This window comes from Macrosteles quadrilineatus, unplaced genomic scaffold, assembly GCF_028750875.1.
Source record: "Macrosteles quadrilineatus isolate MER2022 unplaced genomic scaffold, UCM_ALF_1.0 Scaffold_4__1_contigs__length_99947679, whole genome shotgun sequence".
Classification (NCBI taxonomy): Eukaryota; Metazoa; Arthropoda; class Insecta; order Hemiptera; family Cicadellidae; genus Macrosteles; species Macrosteles quadrilineatus.
Genome location: NW_026542597.1, coordinates 21,776,307 through 21,801,557, shown reverse-complemented (window position 1 = coordinate 21,801,557; position 25,251 = coordinate 21,776,307). Strand labels below are relative to the sequence as shown.

General features: G+C 36.9%; 1 protein-coding gene across 2 annotated transcripts in view; it reads right to left on the bottom strand.

The window, feature by feature from the left end:
* LOC128991321 (E3 ubiquitin-protein ligase HERC2) overlaps positions 1-25,251 on the bottom strand; it is a 96,980-nt gene that overhangs the window by 22,894 nt on the left and 48,835 nt on the right. The window contains exons 46-68 of one of the 2 annotated variants that reach the window (XM_054414125.1): positions 24,074-24,268; positions 23,377-23,578; positions 22,620-22,865; positions 22,056-22,246; positions 20,766-20,963; positions 20,047-20,202; positions 19,318-19,527; positions 15,943-16,104; positions 14,646-14,876; positions 13,735-13,977; positions 11,797-11,952; positions 11,000-11,225; positions 10,124-10,339; positions 9,693-9,802; positions 8,385-8,537; positions 7,834-7,999; positions 7,111-7,287; positions 6,561-6,710; positions 5,625-5,867; positions 5,392-5,492; positions 4,590-4,709; positions 3,333-3,488; positions 2,321-2,436 (exon numbers count right to left, since the gene is read on the bottom strand). In XM_054414125.1, coding sequence (XP_054270100.1) covers positions 2,321-2,436; positions 3,333-3,488; positions 4,590-4,709; positions 5,392-5,492; positions 5,625-5,867; positions 6,561-6,710; positions 7,111-7,287; positions 7,834-7,999; positions 8,385-8,537; positions 9,693-9,802; positions 10,124-10,339; positions 11,000-11,225; positions 11,797-11,952; positions 13,735-13,977; positions 14,646-14,876; positions 15,943-16,104; positions 19,318-19,527; positions 20,047-20,202; positions 20,766-20,963; positions 22,056-22,246; positions 22,620-22,865; positions 23,377-23,578; positions 24,074-24,268 — 4,124 coding nt within the window. The remainder of the gene's footprint in view (positions 1-2,320; positions 2,437-3,332; positions 3,489-4,589; positions 4,710-5,391; positions 5,493-5,624; positions 5,868-6,560; positions 6,711-7,110; positions 7,288-7,833; positions 8,000-8,384; positions 8,538-9,692; positions 9,803-10,123; positions 10,340-10,999; positions 11,226-11,796; positions 11,953-13,734; positions 13,978-14,645; positions 14,877-15,942; positions 16,105-19,317; positions 19,528-20,046; positions 20,203-20,765; positions 20,964-22,055; positions 22,247-22,619; positions 22,866-23,376; positions 23,579-24,073; positions 24,269-25,251) is intronic. The other variant, XM_054414126.1, reaches the window with a different exon arrangement.

Genomic DNA, 25,251 nt, shown 5'->3' with positions numbered 1-25,251 from the left:
GGACGATAGTGACTTGCTGGGACAAATCAATTTTCACGTTCCACGACACAATTCACGCAGCACTCTTGTATTTACCCCTCGTTACTCTCGTACCAATCTTGGATTCAATTTTCCACTAAATATTATGTCTCGCACTTGTAATTCATATCAATTTGATATATTTCATTTATCACTAAAAAAGTTAAATGTCTGGTTGTTAAATGAATTCAAACTTTCTTATCAGCGTTAATTTATAATTTTTCTAAATAGTACATATTTATTTCTTATATATTTATATTATATTTATTATATTTGATTCATGACCATCAGTATTGTTTTAGTTAGTATAAATTCTCTTGTTACTGTATATTTAAATTTTATATTGTCATTCTTATTTATATTCTTATTTATACAGGGTGTTTATAAAAAAACTTTACAACTTTAACATTGTCCCATTCATGATCCATGGGACATAAACGTTTCCTATTGACACCACATGAAAGGGCTGCTCAAAAAGTTTTAATCAGCTGGCAGTTCAATCAGCTGATGGCCTTACATTGTTGTTTGGTAAACAAAAACAAATAATTGAAAAGTCTCATTAGCATCGCAATGGAAGCACGAATCAAAGCGCAGTGTGTGGAGTGGTTCATTGAAACGAAATCTGATGTTGTTGTTCAACGGAGATTTCGGACAAGATATAATAGGAATCCAACAAAGAAGAACTAAGAGAAAGGATCAGGAGAGCGTTTGATGAAATAGATCATTCAATTTTGCGTCGTGTTTGGTCAGAACTGAAATGTCGACTTGATTTTTTGCGAGCAAACAACGGGAAACACATTGAAGTTAGGTAAACTTCTTATCATGTAAATAAAACTTGAGAAAATTTCCTAAATTTTAATTTTTGTTTCATAGCTGTAAGTGAAAAAATAAAGGTTTTATGATTGTTTAAAGTTGTAAAGTTTTTTTATAAACACCCTGCATTTCATATTCTTTATTTACATTATGAGTGAAACTGTCACCATTGAAGACAGACATTTTTTCCCTAGTTGTGTTATTATTAATTGTAATATCATGTTAACATTCCTGTTATTTGATTAATGCTACAAAGTAATTGGCATGTGCTGTTTTGTAGCATTGAAAATAAAATAAATAAATAAATAAATAAATACACATTTCTAAATATTTGAGGGTAATGGTCACTAACATTTCTAAAGGTTTCAGGGTATGTACAATCTTTAGATGAATCAGATACACGATTACTTGTGTGACGTTATCTAATCATTACCGGTACCATGAAGATTTTTACAATTGTTCTAGTACCTATCTAAAAATACCCCCGCCGCAGCAAACCTGCAGACTAAGCGAATTTCCACTAACCTGATTGGATCTACACTAAAATGCCTCCATAAAAATAGCACATTTATTTCCTATTTAAATAGAATTAGTTTAACGAGTACATAGGTTTGCTGCAACAGGGAGGGTAAAAAAGATTTTTTTATAAAATGATTATAGTTTAGTAAGAAATAAAAGTATTTTCCAAAATCGATCAAAATATGTTCATAAACAAGCAAACTACAACAGTTGACTTATCCTCCATAAGAATAACATGGGAATTCTAAAATTACAATTTTTTTGAATTTTCTCCGTAACAATTAGGCGCATAATAACGCTTCAATATACTAAATTATTTGTTTTTTTAAGCTCTACAAAATGGTTTGAAAAGAAATTGTGAAATTTTGTGTTTTTAGGGTCAAAAATGGGAAAAACCTATTTTTACCCCATAAAACCCCCCATAAACCCCCGTTCCCATAGTCCGATCATGCTGGTTCGCGAACTCGTTCAAGTTTATCCCGCCTTACACCTTCAAACCAAATTTTATCAAAATCGGACAAAAATTACTCAAGTTATCGTGCGGATGGACACATATATATATATATATATATCTCTATATATAGATATATAAAAATTTGAACGAATGGTGTTTTTGGCCTCTGGGGACATCAAAATGAAAAAGTAAATCGGTCCCGGGCTTAGGTCTTACCATGAGACCTACGGTAATAGCTACTTCCCTATAGGGAAATTCGCTAAAAAAAAACATTTCAAGGAAAAATGAGACTTGAATCACCACAACACTTTACTTGGTGCTCATAGGTTTATTTGCAGCTCTCAGCTTTTCCAACCCTTTACGACTTTCCAGAAGATGTCACACCCTTCTGCCACAATCACTGTTTTTGTCACAAAACCTCTCTAAAGTCATTGCATATCCATCCACTATTTTTCAATTCATCTCAGTAAAATTAAATATAACAGCCTATAAAATAACAAAATAAAATAAACATACCTGTTCACCCACAGAAGCAGTTGTTCGTCATGTTCAGGTTTGAACAAGTCATGGTTCTCATGCTCATTCTTGTAGTCACCACTGCGCGTTGCAACTTCTGAAATCTCCTTCTGCACCTGTAATTGGACACATTTAAATTAAAGATACAAAAATATTATACATTTTTATGTGAAAATTTGTAGCCTAAAAAATCGTGAAAGTTGAGGCCACTGTTGTTTTAAGTTTTGAAGCATTCTTTTGTTATATAAAATACAAGTTTATTGTTTGATACTAGTTACATCAGTAAGAATTTATAAAATGATTTGACTTTTTTTAATAATAACAAAATGTCTTGAGATACTCTAAAACCCCTCTTATTTAGGTAGTTGATGATTCAATCCAATAAATTCAATGATCTGGCTTTCGTCAAAGGGCTTTATTTACACCAATTTCCTGTTGTCATTTTCTACTACTAGAGAGGTAATATAATCTAAAGGTAATATAATCAAATATCATTAGTGATTATAATACCTTCAGGCGTTCCAATTATTGTAGACTACAACTACATGTTTTGTCAGCACCGTGACATCATCAGGTCATTTTATCAGCTATGGCTTCATCTTCAACATTAAAATAAAAGTTACGTGTGATTTGGCCACCGCGACGACGTTACCGTTCGGTTGAATGTAATTTTGTGTATTTATTGTGTGTTATGACTGCTTTATTTTAATGTTGAAGACGAAGTCATAGTGGATTAAACTACCTGATGATGACACAGTGCTGACGAAACACGTACAGTAGTAGTAGTCTACAATAATTTGAACACCAGAAAGTAATATTATCACTAACAATGAACAGCCCGTTTATCTAGGCCTTTTAACTGTATCAACGCTATTCAAAAAAAAAAAAAAATTATTACTCAGTAATGCAGCAATGTCAAGGCCCCAAACTGGATTAGCAAGTTTGTTCTGTATTTAAAACTTATTGTTTTACAAATACCTACTTAAGCTCTATGACGAAGCAATCAACTCACCTCCAAACAGAAGGACTGAGGTAAAGGAGTGCGCTGTATGAGTGAGGAAGCCACCCTCATGGCAAGACAGTAGCGTCTGAACCACATCCACTTCTTGTTGTCAGCACAGCAGGCGAGGGAGTCAAGGCCTAGGTCACAAGCCAGGGCTACCAGCGCCTAAAACAATATAAATTACAAAAAATGAAAAAGTTAAAAAGTTTAAGGAAAAATATTGATCTTTAGGTGGGATAGCAAATAATTGAGGATTTTCTCGGAATTGAGCTTATTCCAACTGACAGCTACCCAGAACGCAAGTTGGCGATAATGATGCCTACGCTTGGATAGCAGTTATTATTGATTTTGCCGGCATTGCCGGAGAATATGAAGTTTCTTTAGTGATAGCAGAAGATGTTGAGGTGGTTGAAAATGACAATGTCTCTGGGATTGTGCAAGATGATAACGGCAGTGTTGCGATCACAGAATTATGGTGTCATAGACTTCATGTTGTTATACTGTCGAAGTGATCCCTAGTAGTCTGCAGGTTACTGCAAAGTCCAAGGGGAACTTAGAAGACTGAGAAGGACATAAAATTTAATTACAGAGGAAGTCGTCCAGGTTAAAATCGATCGAAGTTCAAGTCACACATTTAAACAAATTACAGACAAACGGACGAGCACAAATAAACATTACAAAAACAAAAACCCAGTACCGGGAAACACAATACACACGGAGGGCAGATCTAGACTCCATAGATGTGAACGTGTGAATTGAACTGTTTAATAAAAACGGAAAATTGATTTTGTTTGCCATTATTTCCATTTTCAAGCATTGTTACTCAACATTTTTAAAATAAACAAACTTATAGTTTCCTTTTTGCACCTAAAGAGAAAAATCCTGTCCCATTCCTGTCTCAAAAATCAGGAAGGTGATGAAAATTCCCTCCAATCCTGTCCTGAACTTAAAGTACAATTTTTCTTCTATTGCTGTAAAATACTGTAATCACGTTCTTAGTTTGAAGTTTATTTCGGTGATGTTAAGTTTATGTTATTTGTAAAATTATTAAGGGCACATTCATCAAAATTAGTAAACAACAATCTGTAACTGACTGGGATTTGGTATCTTATCTCATAGTAACACAGAGAAACACAAAAACTAGTACAACTAGAGTTGTGTGAACACAAAGTTATCTTTAGGCTACCTACGTTAGATGCAATTTCATGAGCAAACTTCCATACTTTTACAGTAAAATTTCTCCTTTACAACTAATTCTTCTGTTACCTTAAAGAACGGACTGTGCATGAGTTGTCGACCAGCTTTGACTGAAGGTTCCTCGTATTCATATTGTCTGAGTAACGCTTGTGGAAGACCTCTTAATAGACTGGACAGTGCAGAATCCACCTGATATGATACACACTTGTAAATATTCAATGCTAATGAATGAAATTTCAAGAAAATATATAATTTTTTTACATATTAATCTGAGGCAAAGAGAATTGTATGAATAAATCATTAAATAGTGCAGACTGTAAACAAAACAGACGCTGATTGCTAACTAACATTATTGTAGAATTAATTTTACTGTGCATAATCGTGTGAAACTCACCGAATCCATAAATTAAAACTAGGAGTGATATAAAAAATAAAAATCTAAATAATTATAAAAACATGATGAGGGAAGAAAATTTTCTTTAAAAAACTAAGCATTTTTTTCTACAATATCATTTGTATTAAGATGTTTATGATGTACGTGACAGCGGAAGACATCCACAATTTTCTGGGACCACAGAAGATGTTCGTGATTTCACTTTGATATGGGAGAGATCATATCACATAAAATATATTATTTATAAACCTATTCTACAATTTACATTTCATTATATTCATACTTCCAAAGCAACATTATTTTAGTCCAATCTGAAGTTAAAACGGCTCGCCCGCAGACCCGTGACTAAAACTAGTCCATATGAAAGAGATTAAATCATTTAGCAAAAGTATAGGTATCTGACATAAAATTGTTATCCTATTGTGGTATAATGATCATAACGGGTCAAACTTAACCTTTTTGAGTGATAACACCTACCTGATCTGTATGCAGGAGTGCCGACATATCCAACAATTTTCCGAGATCCGAACATAACACTTCCCTCAGAGTCTCCAGGCACCACATCCGCTCACTTGGTCCTATAACATTTTGGAATGATTACCAATTAAATTGTACAAGCTATTTCCTTCCAAGATTTGATTAGAGATCTTTTAAATACAATAGTACTATGAAAAAAATCTACTACGTGTTGAAAAGTTAACATCACTCACCAAGTGAGCTGAGCTGAGAGCAGGACGCCAGTGCTGCCACCAGTCTGGTAATGAGTGAGCGATGAGGTGCTAGAGAGAGGCAAGGCTCCAGTAGACTCATCACTAGCTCCACACTGGGCTTGGACAGCATGTCCCGGTCTGACCCGGTCGGCCCGTCGTGACTGGTGATGGGGTAAACTGTGAACCTCCAGCCCCATCCGTTCACTGACCCGTCACTGGAGAACTTCCATTTTAGTTCATCACCTGTGCAACAATTGACTTCATCAATACATCCTCAACTACACACGCTAGAATCATCATTACAAATCGTGATGGGTTTGCGAGTCCCTGATACTTACAGGTCGGGTCAAGCCGGAAATAGTTTTTGGCCCAAACTCAGGTCTAGTCGAGCTGTCCTGTCCTGAGCTTTTAATTTTGTGATCGTAGGTGTCAGGGAAGATGTGTTTGTAACATTTTAATGTGAATGAGTTAACCCCTGAACTCTCAAAAATTTCCTTCAAAAATATATTATAGTTCATCATCATCACGTTTTTAGGAAAAGGCTTTCAGCTTGGATTAAAAAATGGGATAGAGAGGGCACAGCTAACTCCCCTGAAGAAAGTTTGCAGAAGAGTTATAGCACAAATAAATTATATACACAATAGACTTAATATTTCGCCTCTTTCAGTGGCTTCTTCTGAAGTAGATGGTTTGTCAGTTGACAACGTGTATATAATTTATTTGTGCTATAACTCGTCTGTAAACTTTCTTCAGGTGAGTAATTGTGTCCTCTCCATCTTATATCATTTTTTAAATTATAGTAAATTAATAACTTTCATTGGGACCGCAGGCTTTTACACAAATAGTCCACCCCACTAAGGTCATTGAAGCTCATTTGAGTAAAATGTCCAAAATTGACAAGTATCACATTATGAACATGACTCCTACAGAACCCACCATGTATGATGGCTGGTGAACACCAATCGCTCCAGTCGCGGCCAGACTTTACGCAGATTGTCTTTCCACTGCTGTCCATGATACACAGAGGGTCGTGTCTGCGCTCCGTGCTGCATTGTCGGTCAAACTCCACCCTCAGCACCACGGCTCCTGTAGAAGGTAATGATAGAAATTAAACTCAGTAATCTCAACTAAATGTCAATTTTCAGGTTTTTTGAACGGGTAAGGTCCAAACGATGGTTTTGTTACTACCGAACGTTGACCTTACCATCATTAATTAATTGATCACCCAAATTGTATCTGGTTCTAGAATTGACACCACTCCGGATCAAACACCAACCTTCAAATTTGAAGGCAAACACTACAACATCCATAACCACTCGGCAACCAAGACAAATCTGAGTATGTATTGTGTTGTTTTCTCTTTGACATTAACTTATTGTAGCAACATTGTCATATATAAGCTAACTATTGTCTATCTAGTCATACAACATTAAAACGCTATGCACTTAGAGCAAAGGCAAAAACAGTTATGTCTGTCAAAACTTACCAGGTATCTTGACGTGTCCGCTGAGGGCAATATCGTCTATGTAGGGGTGAGAGCTCTCCTGTATGACAGGGATGGGCGTTGCGTTGATGTTGTTGTTGTTGAGAGCAACATCCTCCAGTTCCGTCACACACAGCTCCAACAACATGCCAGCCACTGACGGCATAGATGTCGCCATACCTGTGGCAAGTAGCAATTATTGAATACCAGCAATACTAAGTAAAAACTAGTGACACTAGCTTATGAATATTTTGAGGAGCTCAAAAGTAAGGGGATTACTAAAAATACCTTTCCAGTTTGACTACGACAGTTACCTGATTGTCCATCAAACAAGCGAACTAACCAGGAAGGTAATTTGAGGTTTAGCCCCAGCCTCTTAGTCATGGGGCTATGTGAGATTTCATTACCCAAGTGGTTTTGCCCATTTGACCTTGTGCAGTTGTTTGCAGTGTCTTGTCTAGATGATAATTCTATGTCAACTTGGAGCGGTTACTCAAGAAGTGAGGTTTGTTGCATTGCCCACAACACCAGTATTGCTTCTTTTTGCACTAGTGCGGAGGAGGACACAGATATTTTGTCTTTTTTGGTTTCTATTTTGGTGAAAATTTAGGATATATAAGTTAGAAGACTTATTGTATTGTCATGTACATGTCAAAATGTAAAAAAAGGATTAAAGTTACAAGAAATATTTATGAGGCAGAATGTTTTATCTACTGTGCAACTTACTGATGAGGATGGTGGCGATGGTCTCTTTGGCACCAGGCCCTACCCTCTTGGCTACAGCCAGCTTGAGCAGGTCTACCAACATGCGGGCGTCATGGAGGCCCAACAGTGATGTAAAGTCATCTAGGTTGGAAACTGGCCTCTTGGCTGCCTCGCCCAGCCCCAACGCCTGGACAACATAGGAGTTACAAGGTGTTGAATGTTTGTTTTACATTGTAAAGTAGCATGTTAAATGAAAATTAAATTACTGTTAAGTGATTTTTTTTTAACAGAAGAAATTGTTTTAGAACTATTAATTTATGTTGTACAGATAGGAATACTAAAAAAAATAGATCTGAACCACATGGTCACAGGTTTATCACAAGGTTAAGAGACACTGGTGAATGAATAGATTTGTGTTGAACCCTTCAGAACATGAGTTCTGAGCTATATTAGTGACATCCAATATTTTAAATGGTCTAATATTTTTGTTTCTCTGTCGGAGGTGTCCAACTTGTTTTTGCAGTTAACATACAGATTATCTAGCGTCATTACATAGAAACTTTGTGACTAACCTGGGGATTGCACTTCATGGTGGCTGCGATGACACTCATTGCGCTGGCAGACATTTTGGAAGCCCGAGAGGAGAGACTGGCTGAGCTGCTCATAGACATGGACGGGAACGCAGCCAACGGACTGTCTGTACTTTCTGGTGTAGACTTGGTGCTCTGTATGAAACAAGATATTGTAAAACAATACACTTCTGATAAAAATAACCCTTCATTTAACATTTCTCTAACTTTTGTAACTACCAATGAGTTGCAATTACCCAAATAAGAGCCAAGAACAAATAATGGGATTTTAAAAAATAATGGTGCAAATTGAAAAAAGTAAATTTTCTATTTGCCTTGATTAACACAGCCTCCTAACAATGGAAAGAGAATGTTTTAAAGTTTGTTTTCATCTGGTTATCTGGGCAACTTGAACTGTGACAATCTTGTTTATTAAATGGCTACAGCAAAGAAATAAGTGTTTTGTGTAGGAGATTGCTCAAAATGGCGCCATTGTGTTTGTTCAACAAAACTGCCAAAAAGTTCAGAAAGCATCCTTCTCATCAACTGTGTACATTAGGGGAGAAAGTTTAGTTGAATGACTGATCATTTACAATGGCTCCTGTAAGAGAAAACTTCAACACACAACAAGTAAGTAAGTGTGTTACACTTAACCATGTAGCCATTAGAAATCATATCAAAAGGTCATAATCTGGAACTCCAACCATTTACATCCAAATCGAAGCTGGTTTATAAGTAAAAGTAAGGCCTTTATCCAATTGATAAATTGTTTAAACAAAACCTTTATTACTTCTTAAGCTTTGGCCCAGTAAAGCTTTGGTGATTAGTCATAGTTAATTATTTTAAATTGACAAGTAAATGGTATCTTTGAACAATGTAGACATTGCATCTGATAAGTTGTCGCCAGTTTGTAATCAAAATCGTCGTTGATGTGAGCCACTGACAGATTGTGCTGACGTATATTACTGATGTCTGTCGATTACTCAGACATTTTTACAAAGTCAAACTGATGGAACGACTTATTATGAGCTATAGCAACTGTTATGACCTGTCAACTATGTCGGCAACCAGAAATAAAGTAGGAAGTATAAATTTAGAAACTAGCACATTCTGTGATTGGCTCACTCAATTCTGTTCTTTTTTGGTAAAAAGTTGGTCCATGTAGATGGGATGTCTACTTCAGTATCCATTAGTCAATTATAGTACTCTTTCCTTGTATACTACATACTACTGTATTCTTGTATTCTATGATGTTGTCTATTGCAATGTTAGATTCTATTTATGATTGTCAGCATCACATGTTATACTCACAATGTTTGCCATCTCCGCCTCACAAGCAGGAGCCTCCCCTCCACCCTGAGCTATCTCCGCAGTAGGAGGCACTGTAGTCTGAGGCGTCTCTGGGCTGTCTGCTGCATCTTCTGCACAGAAAAATGTTATAAACATACATAGACATATACAATTCCTTTTAAAGCTGTGGATTTCAGTCATCTGTGGCACTGATGGTGTTTTGGCATGTAAAAAAACCAATAGTATTATTTGTATTGTTTTACTCATTAACCATTTTGTCAAGAAATATCTAGTTTTCTTACTAAGTGACATGGTGTTTGTTTTATAAATGTCTGATATAAAACACCTAATTCATGTTCTTATAGTACCTGTACTTTAGACATTTACTCTTGGGTTTAAGAGCCTTTACTGTATAAACACAAAATATGAGGTGAAGGCTTCCACGGACATACCTGATGTGGTAGGGGCGTCCATCTTGTTGTTGGAGGTGAGGGCAGCGATGACTGCGTCTCGAGCGTACATCACGCGTAGTGCGTTCAGTACGTGCTGCAGTGCGTTCTGCTTAGCCATGTTGGACTCCAGTGAGAGAATGGTGCGAGCCAGAGACTCACGAGCCCCCAGAGGTCCCACAGTGTACAGGTCCTTGTAGTTGGTTGCTTCTCCGAGTCCTAACATGAATGTTTATTAGAGTTGTTTGTTTCAGGTCTTCCGTTGGATGTCATTTCTGTTTTCCAGACGGACAGATTATCCCAGCCTCTTTTGAGCCACCATCAATCTTGTGCAGACGAGTCAATTGTGTTTGCTCTATTTTGTACTACTTGTTGTTTATTTTTATGGATTTTTCATTTTGTTTTGGTTTGACTACACAGTTCTCTATATTGTTATTTTTTGTGATTATAGAGAATTGGTTGGGTTTGTATAAGTACTGATCTTTATATATTTTAGGTTTATATATTTTTTCTTCCCTATAAACAAAATCAGGTTCTAGATCCCAAAAAAATCACTGTAAAAATTATTTTTAACAGTTGTGATGGAAAATGACCGCCACAATAATCCCTCATATAACATAAACACAACAGCAAAAATGACCTTGAAACAAATAAGGAATATAACTAGTTATGCAATCACTATTTTCTAAATAGCCTATATTGAAAAATGTACGTGTAGCAGTTTAAAAATTTACGGCCATACAGTCAGCTACAAATTCCTATACAGTTATGTTTCCTTAAATTCAGCACACTGTAGACCTTCAGATAAGGGATATTTATGTTAAATTTTTTTCCTTATCCAACACAAACTTGGTAGAAGTTGACAATAAACAGACATACCCATGATGTGAGCTCCCAGTGCGTCCTTAGCTTGACCGAAGAGCACAGGGTCGGCCACAAACTTGGCCTTGCGGTCTACAGCGCACCACGCCACGCTGTGAGACGAGCCGCACGCCACGCGGTTGATGTGGACGTCTCCAAACCCTTGGATGGGCGAAGGCTTGCGGTTGACCAGAGTCGTGCCGTTACCCTGCTGTCCGTGATCATTGTCTCCCCACGCATACACCTGATCAACAAGATCAAGCGAACAGTTTAGTAATGTTAGGTAAAATTTATTATTTTTAACCATTTCAACCCCTAGGGGTTTTAGTAGTATAACTAAGCACATTTTAAATATGAAACAATTCTTCTGTCTGAGAAGGGATTTAAAACCCTGATCCATAGGGCTCTTTCTAGGCTTACGAGAGATAGTAGTTATGCGATTGTCTCCTAGGTTCCTGCACATGACAGGTATGGTATGATTCATTTTTTTAACTGTACTGTTACCTCCTTGGAAAAAAATAGTTTGTTTAATACTATACTAAGTAATAGATCAAACCTAAACTGTGTTCAATTTTTTAAAGGATTTGTTATAGGGAAAACAATTGTTTTAGTTAAACCAAAGACAAACAATACTACATTTAATTTCTTTGTAAAATGTTTACAAATGTAGGAGATGACAAAGAGTAAGTTTGTTACCAAATTGCAATAAGTAATGATTTATGATTGTATTTTTGACATTTTGATCAAAAGGTACATTTTTGTTATAAGGCATTTTAAAGTTACACTGTTTGTTTTACAGATAATATGTAACTCACCACTCCCATGTCAGTGACGGCCAGACAGTGCAACGCTCCCACTGCTACATGCACCACCTTCTCCCCTCTCAGAGCCTCTACTAGGGTGGGCTTCCTCACATGCTGGTCTGTACCTAGCCCCAGGCGGAAGTAATCTCCCTTGCCCCACGTCCACACCTGCAGCGAGTAGTACAATGTGTCAGTTAATTGTCACACAGATGTTGTTACGTATATATGTTTCTTTACATCAATATTAGGTGAGGTCACAGAGAAGTAAGGTACAGAGGAAACACGCTAATGGAACAACAGTGCGCTTTCAGCTCTAGTAGGTTGTGCTGGAAATAATCTTGTGAGAAACAAGGTCAACAAGAAAGAGCCTAGCCCAGGTGGCGAGCAGTTTGGAAATTCCTTACAGGCAACAAGGTCTTCCTCCATCGTGAGCGTTGTAGTACATGAGGGCGACGGGTGTGGTGTTGGACCTAGCCCTAGACATCATGGCGACTAGTGCTAGACCCCACTTAAGTGTACTATTGAATGTTTACCCTGTACTTTACTTCTTTGTGATGAGGTGTAAACACCACTGTTAGAAGAGAGTAAGCAACAAAAAATGTAGTTAAAAATATTTTTTTTAACGATATTGATTATAGCAACTGAAATAACTAAGAGAAATCATGAAAGAATAACCAAGAATTAGGGATGGTCAAGTCTCGAAATTCCGGGAAATTTTCGGGAAATTTTAGATCTCGTTACACGAGACGAGTTTTTTTTTTGGCCGAGATTTTTATCGAGACGAGAATAAAAAAAAAATAAAAATTAAAAACGCCTGCAGAAAGTCAATGCAATACCCGCAATACAGGAGCGTGTTGTAGTTGCGTTTCCTTTGCGAAGGCGTTCTTATTTAATTAATTCTTTAAATGTAAATATTACTTTAATAACATTTGAGAAGTTTTGTTAAGTGTAAGCAGTGTGAGGAATGTTTTATTACTATAAAAAGTCAAAACAAGTAACTATTTTATAAAAATTAATATTGCTTTTATTTTATGATTTATTTTATTTTAGGATAAGTTGAACTCTATCCTAACTGATATCACTATGTTTCCTAATCGTAGGCATTTTTAATAAGTTAGGCATGATTAATAAAAAAATGTTATGCTGATGTTTTTTAATAAAAGATTGTAAATATTCTTGCCTATTATCATTATTTTTGTATTTAAACAGTCATCTAACAATGTTACAAAATCAGGTAAAAATTTTGAACGTGCATTTCCCGTTGTGTATGAGAAGGGAAATCCCGTCTCGATCTCGTCTCGAAATTTTATGAGAAATAAAAAATCTCGTCTCGTCTCGTCTCGAACTAAAAATCCAATCTCGTCCATCCCTACCACGAATGAAAGGTGAAAAATTGGTAAGCCGGTAAAGTAAAAATTTTCTAGAGATAAAAATGAAATGAAATGAAAAATCCTTTATTTTTTCAGGCAAAGTTAGGGCCACATGGCCCTTTCTTACACTTAACCTGCCATTAAAAATAGATAGTGATACGTAAGGAATTAACAACACTAAGGATATCTCAATACCCAAGTGCCTTCAAGTACCATCTTGGGGAAACAGGGAGTAGAATGACTTGCTGGTTTCTCTCTGGTTATTTATGTGTTAAACCAAAACACTTTTTAATTTTGTGAAAAATTGTAGAGCCTGTCCTGGTGGAAGTGTGGACCTTCGGTCTAAGCCAGGGTAGGATAAATAAAGTATCAAAGTATCTGGTCCTATCGAGTTGGGGTGAGGTTTAGCGGTAAATTTGAACTGTGTAAGAATCAGATAAGACTGTTTGGGTAAGGTTTGAATTTAACACAAGTCTGGCCTTAATAAATTCTACCCATCTAATAAACTCATCCGTAAAGAACGAACGCATTATTTGAATCCATCAAAACCAGTGAAAATATTACAATCCATTGTACCAACCTGTCCACTCTTGGTGAGCGCAAGGCTGAACTGAGCGCCACACTCAATATGAGTGACACCGAGGCCGTTGAGTCGCTCCACATTGTGAGGTTTGTCACAGCCTTCGCTGCCGCCGCGGCCCAGCTTGCCAAAGTCTCCGTCGCCCCACGAGAACACCATGCCGTCCGTAGACAATGCCAGGGTCTGGGCATCGCGCGACCCACACGCCACCTTCACTATGTGGTTACCCAGCAACGCCTTGACCTACCAAACAATGTCATATTGGAATTCGTGCTATCGGAAGTAAGACTATGCAAGGGAACAGGTACAGTTAGTTTTGTTATGACTGAAACTAAGCATTATTGAATTCAGTAGCTATCGTCACAATGAGTAATGAGGCGATCTAATAAGTTATAACATAAATTTACCCATCAAGTATCTTCTGAATCTTTCCAATAGATCATTTGCTAATATTTAAAATCTTTTAATTTTTATAAAAACATGTAAATCTGTTACAAAATTATCTTTACTACACTTGAAAAACATTTTGCCAACTTGATAATCTAAGCAAAAATCTAATTGGTATTTTCTCCGACCTTGTAACACACAAGTTACTGACTGCTGACTAATTTCCTTCGACAGATTTTTTACAATTTTTAAATTACTAGGTGTACACAATGTTACTGATGGACAAATTAACCCTCAGTGAACAAATAATTTATATCACATTCGTATATTTTATTTTTCAATCTTTCACAACATCAACAATTAATTACTTTTCCCAATGATTGAAGTTTAAGCATTAACAGATTGAATTCTTGTTAAAAATCAACATTACTTTTGACACATGGATCCAAAAACATCACTTGGATATATTTATATTTGAACCAAGAATCTGACCAGAAGTGCAACATGATCAACCCCAGCATTACCAGTTTAGGCTTGAGCTGTGTGACGGTGTCACCGTGGCCCAGTCTGCCGTATTCTCCGAGGCCCCAAGTGTACAGTTCTCCGTTGCTCGTGATGGCTGCACTGTGTGAGCTGCCGCACGCAATGTCTCTCACACGCTTTGACTTGAGCGCTTCAATCAGCCGAGGCTTCTCCAAGGTCAAACGGTTTCCATGACCCAGCTTGCCGTCGTCCCCCTCCCCCCACGAAAATACCTAAACAAAATAATTTAAATAGATTAACTCAATAAAGAATCATAAAACAAACTGAAAATCTTTACAGAAAGCCTTTACTTGCAATCAGTTACAGTAAATTAAATTAAATATGGCTTTCAGATGAGATAAGGTGGGTATGTACTAAGAGGACGTCACTATAATCAAGACAATATCATAAAATAATGCCATAGGAAGAAGACTAGTAGGAAGGTCTAAATTAAAAGGTGGGGCCAGATCACAAAGACGTGAGAAGACTGGGAAAATGAGAAGGGGAGACAGCAGGTCGGGAAGTGCGGAGGCAAGGTAAAGTACCACCTTGGATACCAGAAGTCAGCGGTGAGTATGGCTTTCAGTGAAAGAAGTACTCTAATACAGAGAAAGTTCTCCTAGTCTGAAAGACATATAATTTGTTTGTTTTACCATACAGTAGAATCCGGACACCTTTTAACTGGGCATGATTAAGCCGAACTACACTCTACTGATCAAAGAGATCAATAAACTATAATCAGAGTTCTTGTATTATATTTCTAGTTCTACCGAAGTGACATCTCTTTAAACGGACAATTTTTACCAGTACATCAGCTTCAACCGACTAGGTTGGCGGTAATGAAACAACTTTTCTTGTCAGAAATATTTTAGACCAGTGATCAAGTCTAATTACAATGATCTCCATAATTTAAGTAAAATATATCGATTGGTTTTAAAATGGAACGTAGCAAAACGAGTTTTAAGGGGCGTCGGTTTAACCAGAAAACTTGTTATCTGGACTAGCCTCGGTCCCGAAGAGTCCGGATAAGAGTAGACGCTCACTTAAGTTGAGTTCTGAACCAATAACTCACATTATTATCTACTTAATAATGTGCCAAGGGTGGTTAGGGAAATTCAAACATAGGTCTTCAGGAAAGACCATATGATTAAATTATGTCCTTCTTAGACAGTTACTGTGACAGTGGGGAACATCTGGTCTAGTGGTTAGTGCACAGGAATTCTGTCCAGGTTCGGGTTCAAATCCAAACGATCACCAATGTCAAGTAAGTATGGTGATGAAGCTGATGAAAGTGGTCACCTTGCCGTCCAGTGTGAGCGCCATGGCATGTTTGCCTCCCGAGTGTACAGCCACCTTCTTGACCACGTACTGACTGAGAGACGTCAGCTGTCTGGGTAGTGAAACGTTGTTGCTGTGGCCGAGACCCAGTCTGCCGTTGGTGCTCTCTCCACACGCGTACAGCTTTAAAATTGTAAACAACAGTTAACAACTCACACTGACTAGTCCTCTTGAATTTTTACAGATAAAGAGAATGTATTTCTGACAACTCTTGCAATGGCAGGAAAAACGAAATGTGATTGACTTAGCCCATAGTACAAAAAATACTAAGCACAATTGTAAAAAAAGTCCAATAGAAAATAATATGGAACTTGCAATTGACTCTTTTGTGAAAACAAAATGCTTGAAAATGCTAGAGTCCAAGATTAAATTCTATCATAAAGTGTAAGGATGGAAAATACGTTTTCACTAAAGCTTCAAACAGCAACATCATCTTATCTGAAACGCAATTTTTTTGGGATATCCCTTTTATAAACTTGCTGATTTTTGCAGCTGTGTAAAAGCTTAGTTTAAGGAGTTTTATTGATTTGTAATAGTTATAGTTTTAGCTTGTACTAGCTGTGTGCCCGTTCTACGCACGGGGATCTTATAGTAGTCAGTTGAATGTGACAAAAATCACACAATGTTGGGTTTTTGGACATTTGTAACTTTGTTTCTTAAGTAGGTAGGCCATGTATTCTATGGAAAAGTACCGGTATCAAGGATCGTCATCGAAAAGGTTGTTATGAATAAATAGGTAGGCGTACGTACTCAAGAGATGGGCTATGTGCCTATTGGCTGTATGGTCCAGCGATTGCATCACACTGTGAGTAGAAACAGAAAGTGACACATTGGAAAAGCGAGTTTAGCATAATCCGTATACCTCTATAACAATCACCCACTGCAGTTGTGATTTTTTTACTTTACACTTTACACAATCGCCATTGAAGTGCCGTCAATGAGTGGAAACCTTGTTTGTAAGCTATTGGCGACGACCATTAAGTGTCCCAGCCCTATACAACACTGATTCAAGGACTTCTTTCTGGTTATCAAAACTTAAGAACAAAATTTTATACACAAAGAATCTCTGGTTCCTGACCTGAATGATGCCTAGTTATTTAATTTCATTTACGGTTACACTATAATATTACACTTGCGATTAATTAAATCTATTATGTAAGAAAAACGTTTTTAATCTCACTTTGTTTGGTATTTGCTTTTAAAACTTGATCAGAAATGATTGCGGTATTTGTAAACAACATTTGTAAACATATCAGTGACAGCTAGAAAAAATAATCTTGATCCGAACAGCTGTTCGTTGTTTCATAGATGATTATGTGATAAAAATTGAATGAAAACTTGACAAAAATCGCACAAAACTGCATTTTTGAATGTCCACAATTTTATTTACAAAGTAGTGAGGCCATGTTTTAATGGCTAAAGACACTCTTGCCAATCCAGTGAATCTATTAAAATGACTTGGATCTTGATAGGTACTCTCGTTTTCATGGAGAAGATTGCGTAAAATGCCATCTTGAGTGTTACAGACAGACAGAAATGGAGATAAGACTTGTTTCTGCTTCTTTAATGTATAAAACGTAAAAATAACCTAAAAATATATAATTCTGAGCAATGTACAGACAAAACTCTAATTTTATTTATATAGATTTTCTGTTGCAATAATAGTATATTTTGTACCTAGGGCCGAAAATGAGGCTCTGCTCTCGATCTTTGCTCTCGAAGATTGCTCTTGATCATTTTAAGTTAAGTTAAGTTTAAAAACTATCTCGAGACGGCAAAACCATTTTTGGTCCGTGGTACGAACACTGTTTTTCACCACACTACTACTATTCACAATAATAATTAATGCACACTGATAGTCAACGCAACTGTAAGGTTATGTGAAGAAGTAATTTCAGTAATCAGCAAAAATAATAATAAACAGTTGCTAGGCAACGGTGAAAATAAAACAATTCTATTGCAATGCTATGGTACTGTTTGTGTATTTAATATGCAAGCGGGCAGCTGATTTTGCGGCCCTAGGGATGTAAAAACCTGCTCGGTCCCCAAATGACAATGACAGCTGGCATGGCCAGCAAAACATAACTTTCAGCCTCTAATTAACGTATGTAAAAGAGCTAATAAGAGCTAATATAATAATATTATTATATTTATTAATGACTTGCCTAATTGCCTTTCCACAAATTCCTGTGCTTTCACTTTGTATGCTGATGACACAACTGCTCTTTTAAAAAGAAAAACACTAAGTGAACTTAAATTAACTTTTGACAGCACAATTAAAAAAATCAATGAATGGTTTGAGAGCCATGGCCTGAAATTAAATGAATGTAAAACTAACATTCTTCAATTTAAACTCAGAAACAGAGTTACAGACACCACAATCAGTAATACAAAAATTGTTAAGTTTTTAGGTCTAAATTTAGACTCAAAATTAAGTTGGTCTGATCACATTCATCATCTAAATAAAAAATTAAGGTCAACAAGGTATTCACTAAGTGTATTATCCAAGGTCACGCCGCTAGAAGTCTGCTTGACAGTATATCATGCGTATGTTCATTCTTTGCTGGCTTATGGCGTCACTCTATGGGGTAACTCTGCAGAGGCCAAGAAAGTGTTCACTTGCCAAAAGTCAATTCTCAGAACTATTTTTCACCAGAAGTCTAAAAACAGCTGTAAACCTTTTTTCAAAAAACATTCCATTTTAACATTACCTTCTCTTTATATATTTGAAATAGCAAAGTATGTTCATGCAAATTCCTTCTTTTTTGAAAAATATAAAATAAATCATAACTATCAAACGAGAAATAATAACAAAACTTTTCAATATCCCAAACATTCGCACACAAAATTTGAAACTGGGCCTCTTTACATGGGATTAAAAATCTACAATCATTTACCTAATTCATATAGAACTTTATCAAAACCAAATTTTACATATAAACTGAAAGAGACTTTGAGCCAAAAAGCGTATTACAAAATTCAGACGTTTTTTAAAGATAAATTGTAATAGTTTTTACTCTTGTCAGGGTATAATTAGATTAAGGAACCTAGATATAAATTGACCATGTACCAGCTTGGGAATTACTTTTGTAATTATTGTATCAGGCGTGATGTACAATAAAGCTTTGTCTGTTGTCTATTGTCTATTGTAACATCATAGTGTGGTGAAAAATTACGTTCTTACCTGTATCTAAGTATGTTTATTTTTAAAATCTAGATATTTCTTTAAATAACTCATTTTACCTGGAAGTTAACTGCATTGTCAATGATACACTTGCATACCACAAGAAAAAAACAATTACTATCATTACCAGAAAAATTTAAATAGACACAAACCTTGCCGTCATGTGAGACGATGAAGAGAGACTTGGAGCCACCGGCGATATAAGTGGGTCGCAGAGACGTGAGCACCTCGGAGTAAAAGGGGAACTTGACCTTGGAGCCCTTTAAACCAGCCAGCTGGTCCTTGTCATTCAGTCCCCATACAAACACCTTGCTGGGGTTGTTGGCAGCATTGTTCTCCAGCTCTGACATGTAGTTGTACGACTGCGGAAAAAAAGTCAAGACAAATATCAAATCAAAATTCTTTATTAAAACTTAAAACCAAAATAGTCTTGATGACTAAAAATGTAGGGGGTTGAAAAAAGGAACTGTTCACTTATAGGCTAACAGTTTTTAATCATACTACTGTAGCAGTAAGTCATTGTACATGTACAGGCCAATATGGTTTAAACACTCAAAAATATAATTTGAAAAAAAAAAATACTTTCAAGGCAAGGCATTTCCAAGCAATTGAAATTAGAGTCATAATTTTGGAGGTGTGGTGTGACTTTTAAGTTTGGTTATAATTTTAGATGGCCAAATAGACTTTGAAAGTTTAAGTTTAATTTTGTTTACTTTATGGGTGTTATTTTATTTTTTTTTCAATGAGCTTACGGCTAGTTGTGGAGTATGCTATCCAAAGTTTTGCCTTTGTCTTGTATGATTATATGTATGTGTTTCACAACATTAGCTAAGATTAACATTTACTTCATGGATATCTCTGTCACAAACTGTAACCACTACCTGCAGATCAGGACAGTCTGAGGCGAGGAAGGACACGGAGGCTGGAAGGTCGCTGAAGGGAGATCTGCGTCGTCCGCTGATGTACAAACCGTGGATCTTGCAGTCAATACCTCCGTTGCGGCACTGCTTGATGGCTATCTCGATGAAAGGGTAGTACTGTAAAACACAAAAAAGGTGTTGCAGTGTGGAAAGACAAAGATTGTGTTGAGATATAAAGTGTGAAACTGACAAGGAGTTCACATATCTCTGAAAAAGAATGGTGGGAGATCTACCTAAAATAAATTATGGGCGCCTCGGGGAAAGTTGACATGATGGGTGGAGTTTTTGTGAACGGCACCTCAAATGAAGCATGTAACACTTTTACTTACCATTAATGAGTATGAGTCTACTGAAAACATGTTCTAAATAATTTGGATTTTTATATTCATATGATGAAAGAAAAATTTGATAAACATAAGCTTTATTAAAATCATTGAATAGTATCCAAGGAGTTCAGAGGGCAATGTCATAATTTTTGAAACTCAATTTTCCCTTTGTACACTTTATTAGTGTTAACTTGTACATTTTTACTCATGGGAATTTAATTATAAAAACATAAAGAAGTGTTAAAAAGGTCCTGATGGTTGTAGGACAGCTAGTAACAACAAAACTAAAAACATGGCTATAGGCTTTTCTGTTAACTGGCACAATGATCATGGGATGGAGCATAGTTCTCAGACCTTCTTGACATCAGAGAGCAGCGTGACGATGGTGTTGGTGTTGCGTACGTGGACAGTCGCCAGCTCCTGTAGTCCGGTGAAGGAGTTGCCTCCACTCACCACCACCAATGAAGGCATGTAGCTGCTGTCACACGGGTCCACCTTCATACGGAGCGACTGAACAACAATGTCTGGTTGCATCTCCAGTCTGATCCAATGCTGGAAACAATTAGACAATGTGGTTACACTTGAATAAAATGAATACTGTTGCCTTTTACCAACAATTTATTTCCATTATTGATCTCTAATGCTGGTTTTTTTTATTGACATGGTCAAAGCTGCCTTTACAATTAATGTCAGTAATTAATACACATGCAACTGGTTAAAAGCTTGGCACGAATTTAAAACTTATCAAGCCCAAAACTGTGATGTAACTCAGATCCAGCTTTCAACAAATAAGTGTTAGGATGAGTTAATTTTAAAAATTTTGGAAACTTTCAGTCTCTGATTTTACTACGATTGCAAGTGACGATGATGATGTCTTCGCGATTACTGACGGTACTCACAATTTCACAGTAATTGCAACAGACAATGATGTCCCCGCGATCACCGTGGATGGCCACAAGTAGACCCCTATTTCAGGAGAAAGTGATGACGTCTTCACGATCGAGGAAGATGATTACAAATTCGCCACTGTAATACGAGGGTCAAATATTGTAATGAGGAAGTGTTTGACGATTTTGGCGAGCAGGCTGGGAGTGTTGTTAAACAATAACTTGTTCTGATCTACAGAAGGCTGTTGCTTTAAGTAGGCCAGTGCACTTGATCTGGGGGACAGTTTTGCGTGTAGTGTAGTGTTGGGCGTGGTGTACTGGAGGACAGGGTCCTGCTGGGGGAGCTGGTCAATGTTAAGGGTTTTCAAAATTGGAGTTAAGAGCCTTTTTCCAAATTGGGGTTTCGATTTCTAACTAAATGATTTATACAGTATCATCTACTGTACCCTTTTGTTCGTTACTTATCTTTGTGTTCTTTGTATTATTTTGAGTAATATTAAAGTTGGGTTTTGTAAGCGAGTACTGAGTTTTATTCCTGATCTACGTCACCCAAAGTAACAGTGGGTAAACTGGTCAGTAGCGAGGTTACCGCATGTTACACCGCAATAGCGGGAACAGTTAAAAATTTTGCCACTATTGTGGGAGACTATTGTTGCACATGAACAAAAATGTTGTCTCGTTACTGTTCTGAAAATTAAGAAGCAAATCAAAGTTCTGTTCATCCCTAGTTCAACATGTATATTATGCATGCACCAACCTTTCCCTGGGAGCCGGCACTCTGCCAATACATGTCTGAGAAGGGATCAATCAGATGGTGAGCTGAGCTCTCTCTACTCGACACGGAAAAACTCTTGATACACTGTGACCAGTCCTCAATGTTGTCTGTCTCTGGCTGCATGTCTTGTCTGTTGAATCTACCAGGTCTACCAGCAAACACTGCAGCACTGCCTGTCAAACAATTCACGAAACTTGAAGAACACGAAAGGTCTAGCATTTCTTACTCTGCAAGAATAGTTGATTTAGGGAATGAGGGATTGCAATACGTCTTTGCTTCCTCTGGGGTTTATCCTTCATTTGGACCTTCTTCATTGCATTTATAGACTGAATGACGTGGTTGATATTCATCCAAATGTGATAAGTATAACCATTCTCATTTTTCTAAATCTACTTTGTGAAAGAAGTCTTTGAAAAGCATACAGTGACACGTACATCCAACATCCATACAAACTTTTATCAATGAACACAACATACACTCTTGCTAGAACCATTAGCACTCCTCAGTACTCTCATTGACTCGAAGCTAATCATAAATAAAACATACCAGGCTCAAATATCCGACTGAAGCTGTGCCGGTGGTTTTTCTGGGTGTAGAAACAGTTCTCGCAGTAGTTGAAGTTGTCGCAAGCTTTGCACCTGAATCTGGGACCGACCAGGGGAAACATGCGGCAGCCGTTACAGCTGATGTTGAGGTGGCAAGAAGGAACCACCTCCATCTCACACACAACGCCTGTCCAGTTGCTCTGCTGCGGAAAGTCTACGGTCACTCCCTTGCCATGGCTGCTCACACCTGCAATATTATATAGTCATGAAACGGTACAAATGTTTGAATTGTTTGCTGATATGTTCAAAGATATACATGATAACAGAATACATTTTGGTAAAACGGGTTCTGTATGAAAGGCTCGGTTTAGAAGATTAATCGTAGTTGGGCTTCAAAAATCATTACAAAATAGGTAGAGGTAATCTAATTATTTTGTATGAATTTTAAAAGCCCTAATAACTTGCCATAAAATGTGAAATGAATATACCCGGCGTTGCCCGGGTCAATATGCAATGCACAATAATGGATAAAAAAACTCATTTGAAATCAACAACTGCATCGAAGCGTCTGGTATCGCTCAGTTCATATTAGCGAAATTAATTTGACTACCCCTTTTATACAGCACCTACCTCCATTTTAATCTTCAAAATGTACACGCCTGTCATGTTTACATTCTGCATTCATTTTCCCAAAAGCAATACTTGGTTTAAAAAATTTGCTACAGCTTATCCTTGGGTATGTCAATTTTTCCACTCACTGGTGACCACGCCGATGCTGTTGTGATCGATGGAGCCCCACTTGAACCGTGGAGTGGCTACGGATGCCTTCACCCTCACTCTGTCCCCCACCTTGATAGCGGGGCCTACTGTGGTGGGGGCTGAGAAACCGAGCAGCTCTACGTTGATGAACCTCACCCAGACTGTGTTCTGTTCCCGGCCTGGTCGCTCCTGCCACAGAACCTAGACAGAAAGTTTGATTCAATAGTCTCTGAAATGTAGCACAATGTTAAAAATAAGAATAAATAACTTTAAAATTAAAATTTTTGATTTTCAATGTTATGTAGACTTTATCAGTATTTCTGTAATCTTCCTCTACTAGACTCAACATTTTGCTGAACCAATGACATAGTCAAAATATATAAATGTATTATTGAGAAATTAGTTATAAGATTGGTTTGAATCAATTGATTCATTTATAGGGATGCAAGTAATACCCGAACCCATAGTATGGATAGGCCTACTACAGCATTATTCATCCATACATTATATGAATGAAATATGAGCGTGAGATGGATATACCTGTGAATTTGTCACTAAGCCCTATTTAATTAATCAGGACCATTTATCAATGGTAAAAACCAGCATCAAACCATCAAACTCCTACTTTTCTCAGGATCACATCCGTAACGTTGTGGTTTATTAGCAAGCACTACGACCACAATATTACCAGCTTACCTGAAGGTTGAGATCATGAAGCCCCTCATGGTCGATGGCCAGCACTCTGCCGACCTCACCCTGCTGGACCTCGTCTATAGTCTTGCAACACCTCACGAGCATGCCAGGCGCCACGTAGTCTCTCACGTACATCGCGTACTCGTCATGACTGAAGAAATCCGACCGCTTGTGGTAGTGCGTGGTCGAACTCGACTGCTGACAAACAGAATGTGTTCTATTTTGACAACATGATTACATCAATTTGTTTCTACAATAGTGTTTATCAATAAATGTTGCTGCAAACAAAACATTTTTATTAGATTTACACCTACAACTTATTGGAAGCACATTTACAACGTCTAAAACTGAATGTTGACTAACAATCAATCTGATCCTAACAGCTCTTTTCTACTTTAACTACAAAATTGTGGAGTTGCAACTGTGTCTTAGAGATTAATAAAAATAACAAAACTAAATACCCCCGCCGCAGCAAACCTGACGCCTAAGCGAATTTCCATTTGGCTGAATTGATTTTCAATTGATCTATTTAAATAACATTAGGTTTAACGAGTACCTAGGTTTGCTGCTACAAGGAAACTAATAAAGTGTGTGTTTTAAGTAAAATAATTATTGCTTAGTATAAAATGAATATATTTGCCAAGTTTGATCAAAAGATATCCATAAACAAGCAAACTACAACATTTTACAATATACTCCATAAGAATAACATGGGAATTTTAAATTTACAATTTTTTTAGTTTTCTCCGTAACCAATAACCGTACAAAAACACTTTGATATACTGAATTGTTTGTTTTTTTAAGCTTTTTAAGAAGGTTTAGAGAAAAATTGGGAAATTTTGTGTTTTGAGGGTCAAAAGTGAAAATAACCAATTTTTACCCCATAAAACCCCCCATAAAACCCTGTTCCCATGGTCCGATCATGCTGGATCGCGAACTCATTCAAGTTTATCCCGCCTTACACCTTCAAACCAAATTTCATCAAAATCGGATAAAAATTACTCAAGTTATCATATATATATATATATATATATATATACATATAAAAATTTGAACGAGTGGTGTTTTTGGCCTCTGGGGACATCAAAATGAAAAAGTAAATCGGTCCCGGGCCTAAGTCTTACCATGAGACCTACGGTAATAGCTACTTCCCTATAGGGAAATTCGCTAAAAACAAAACA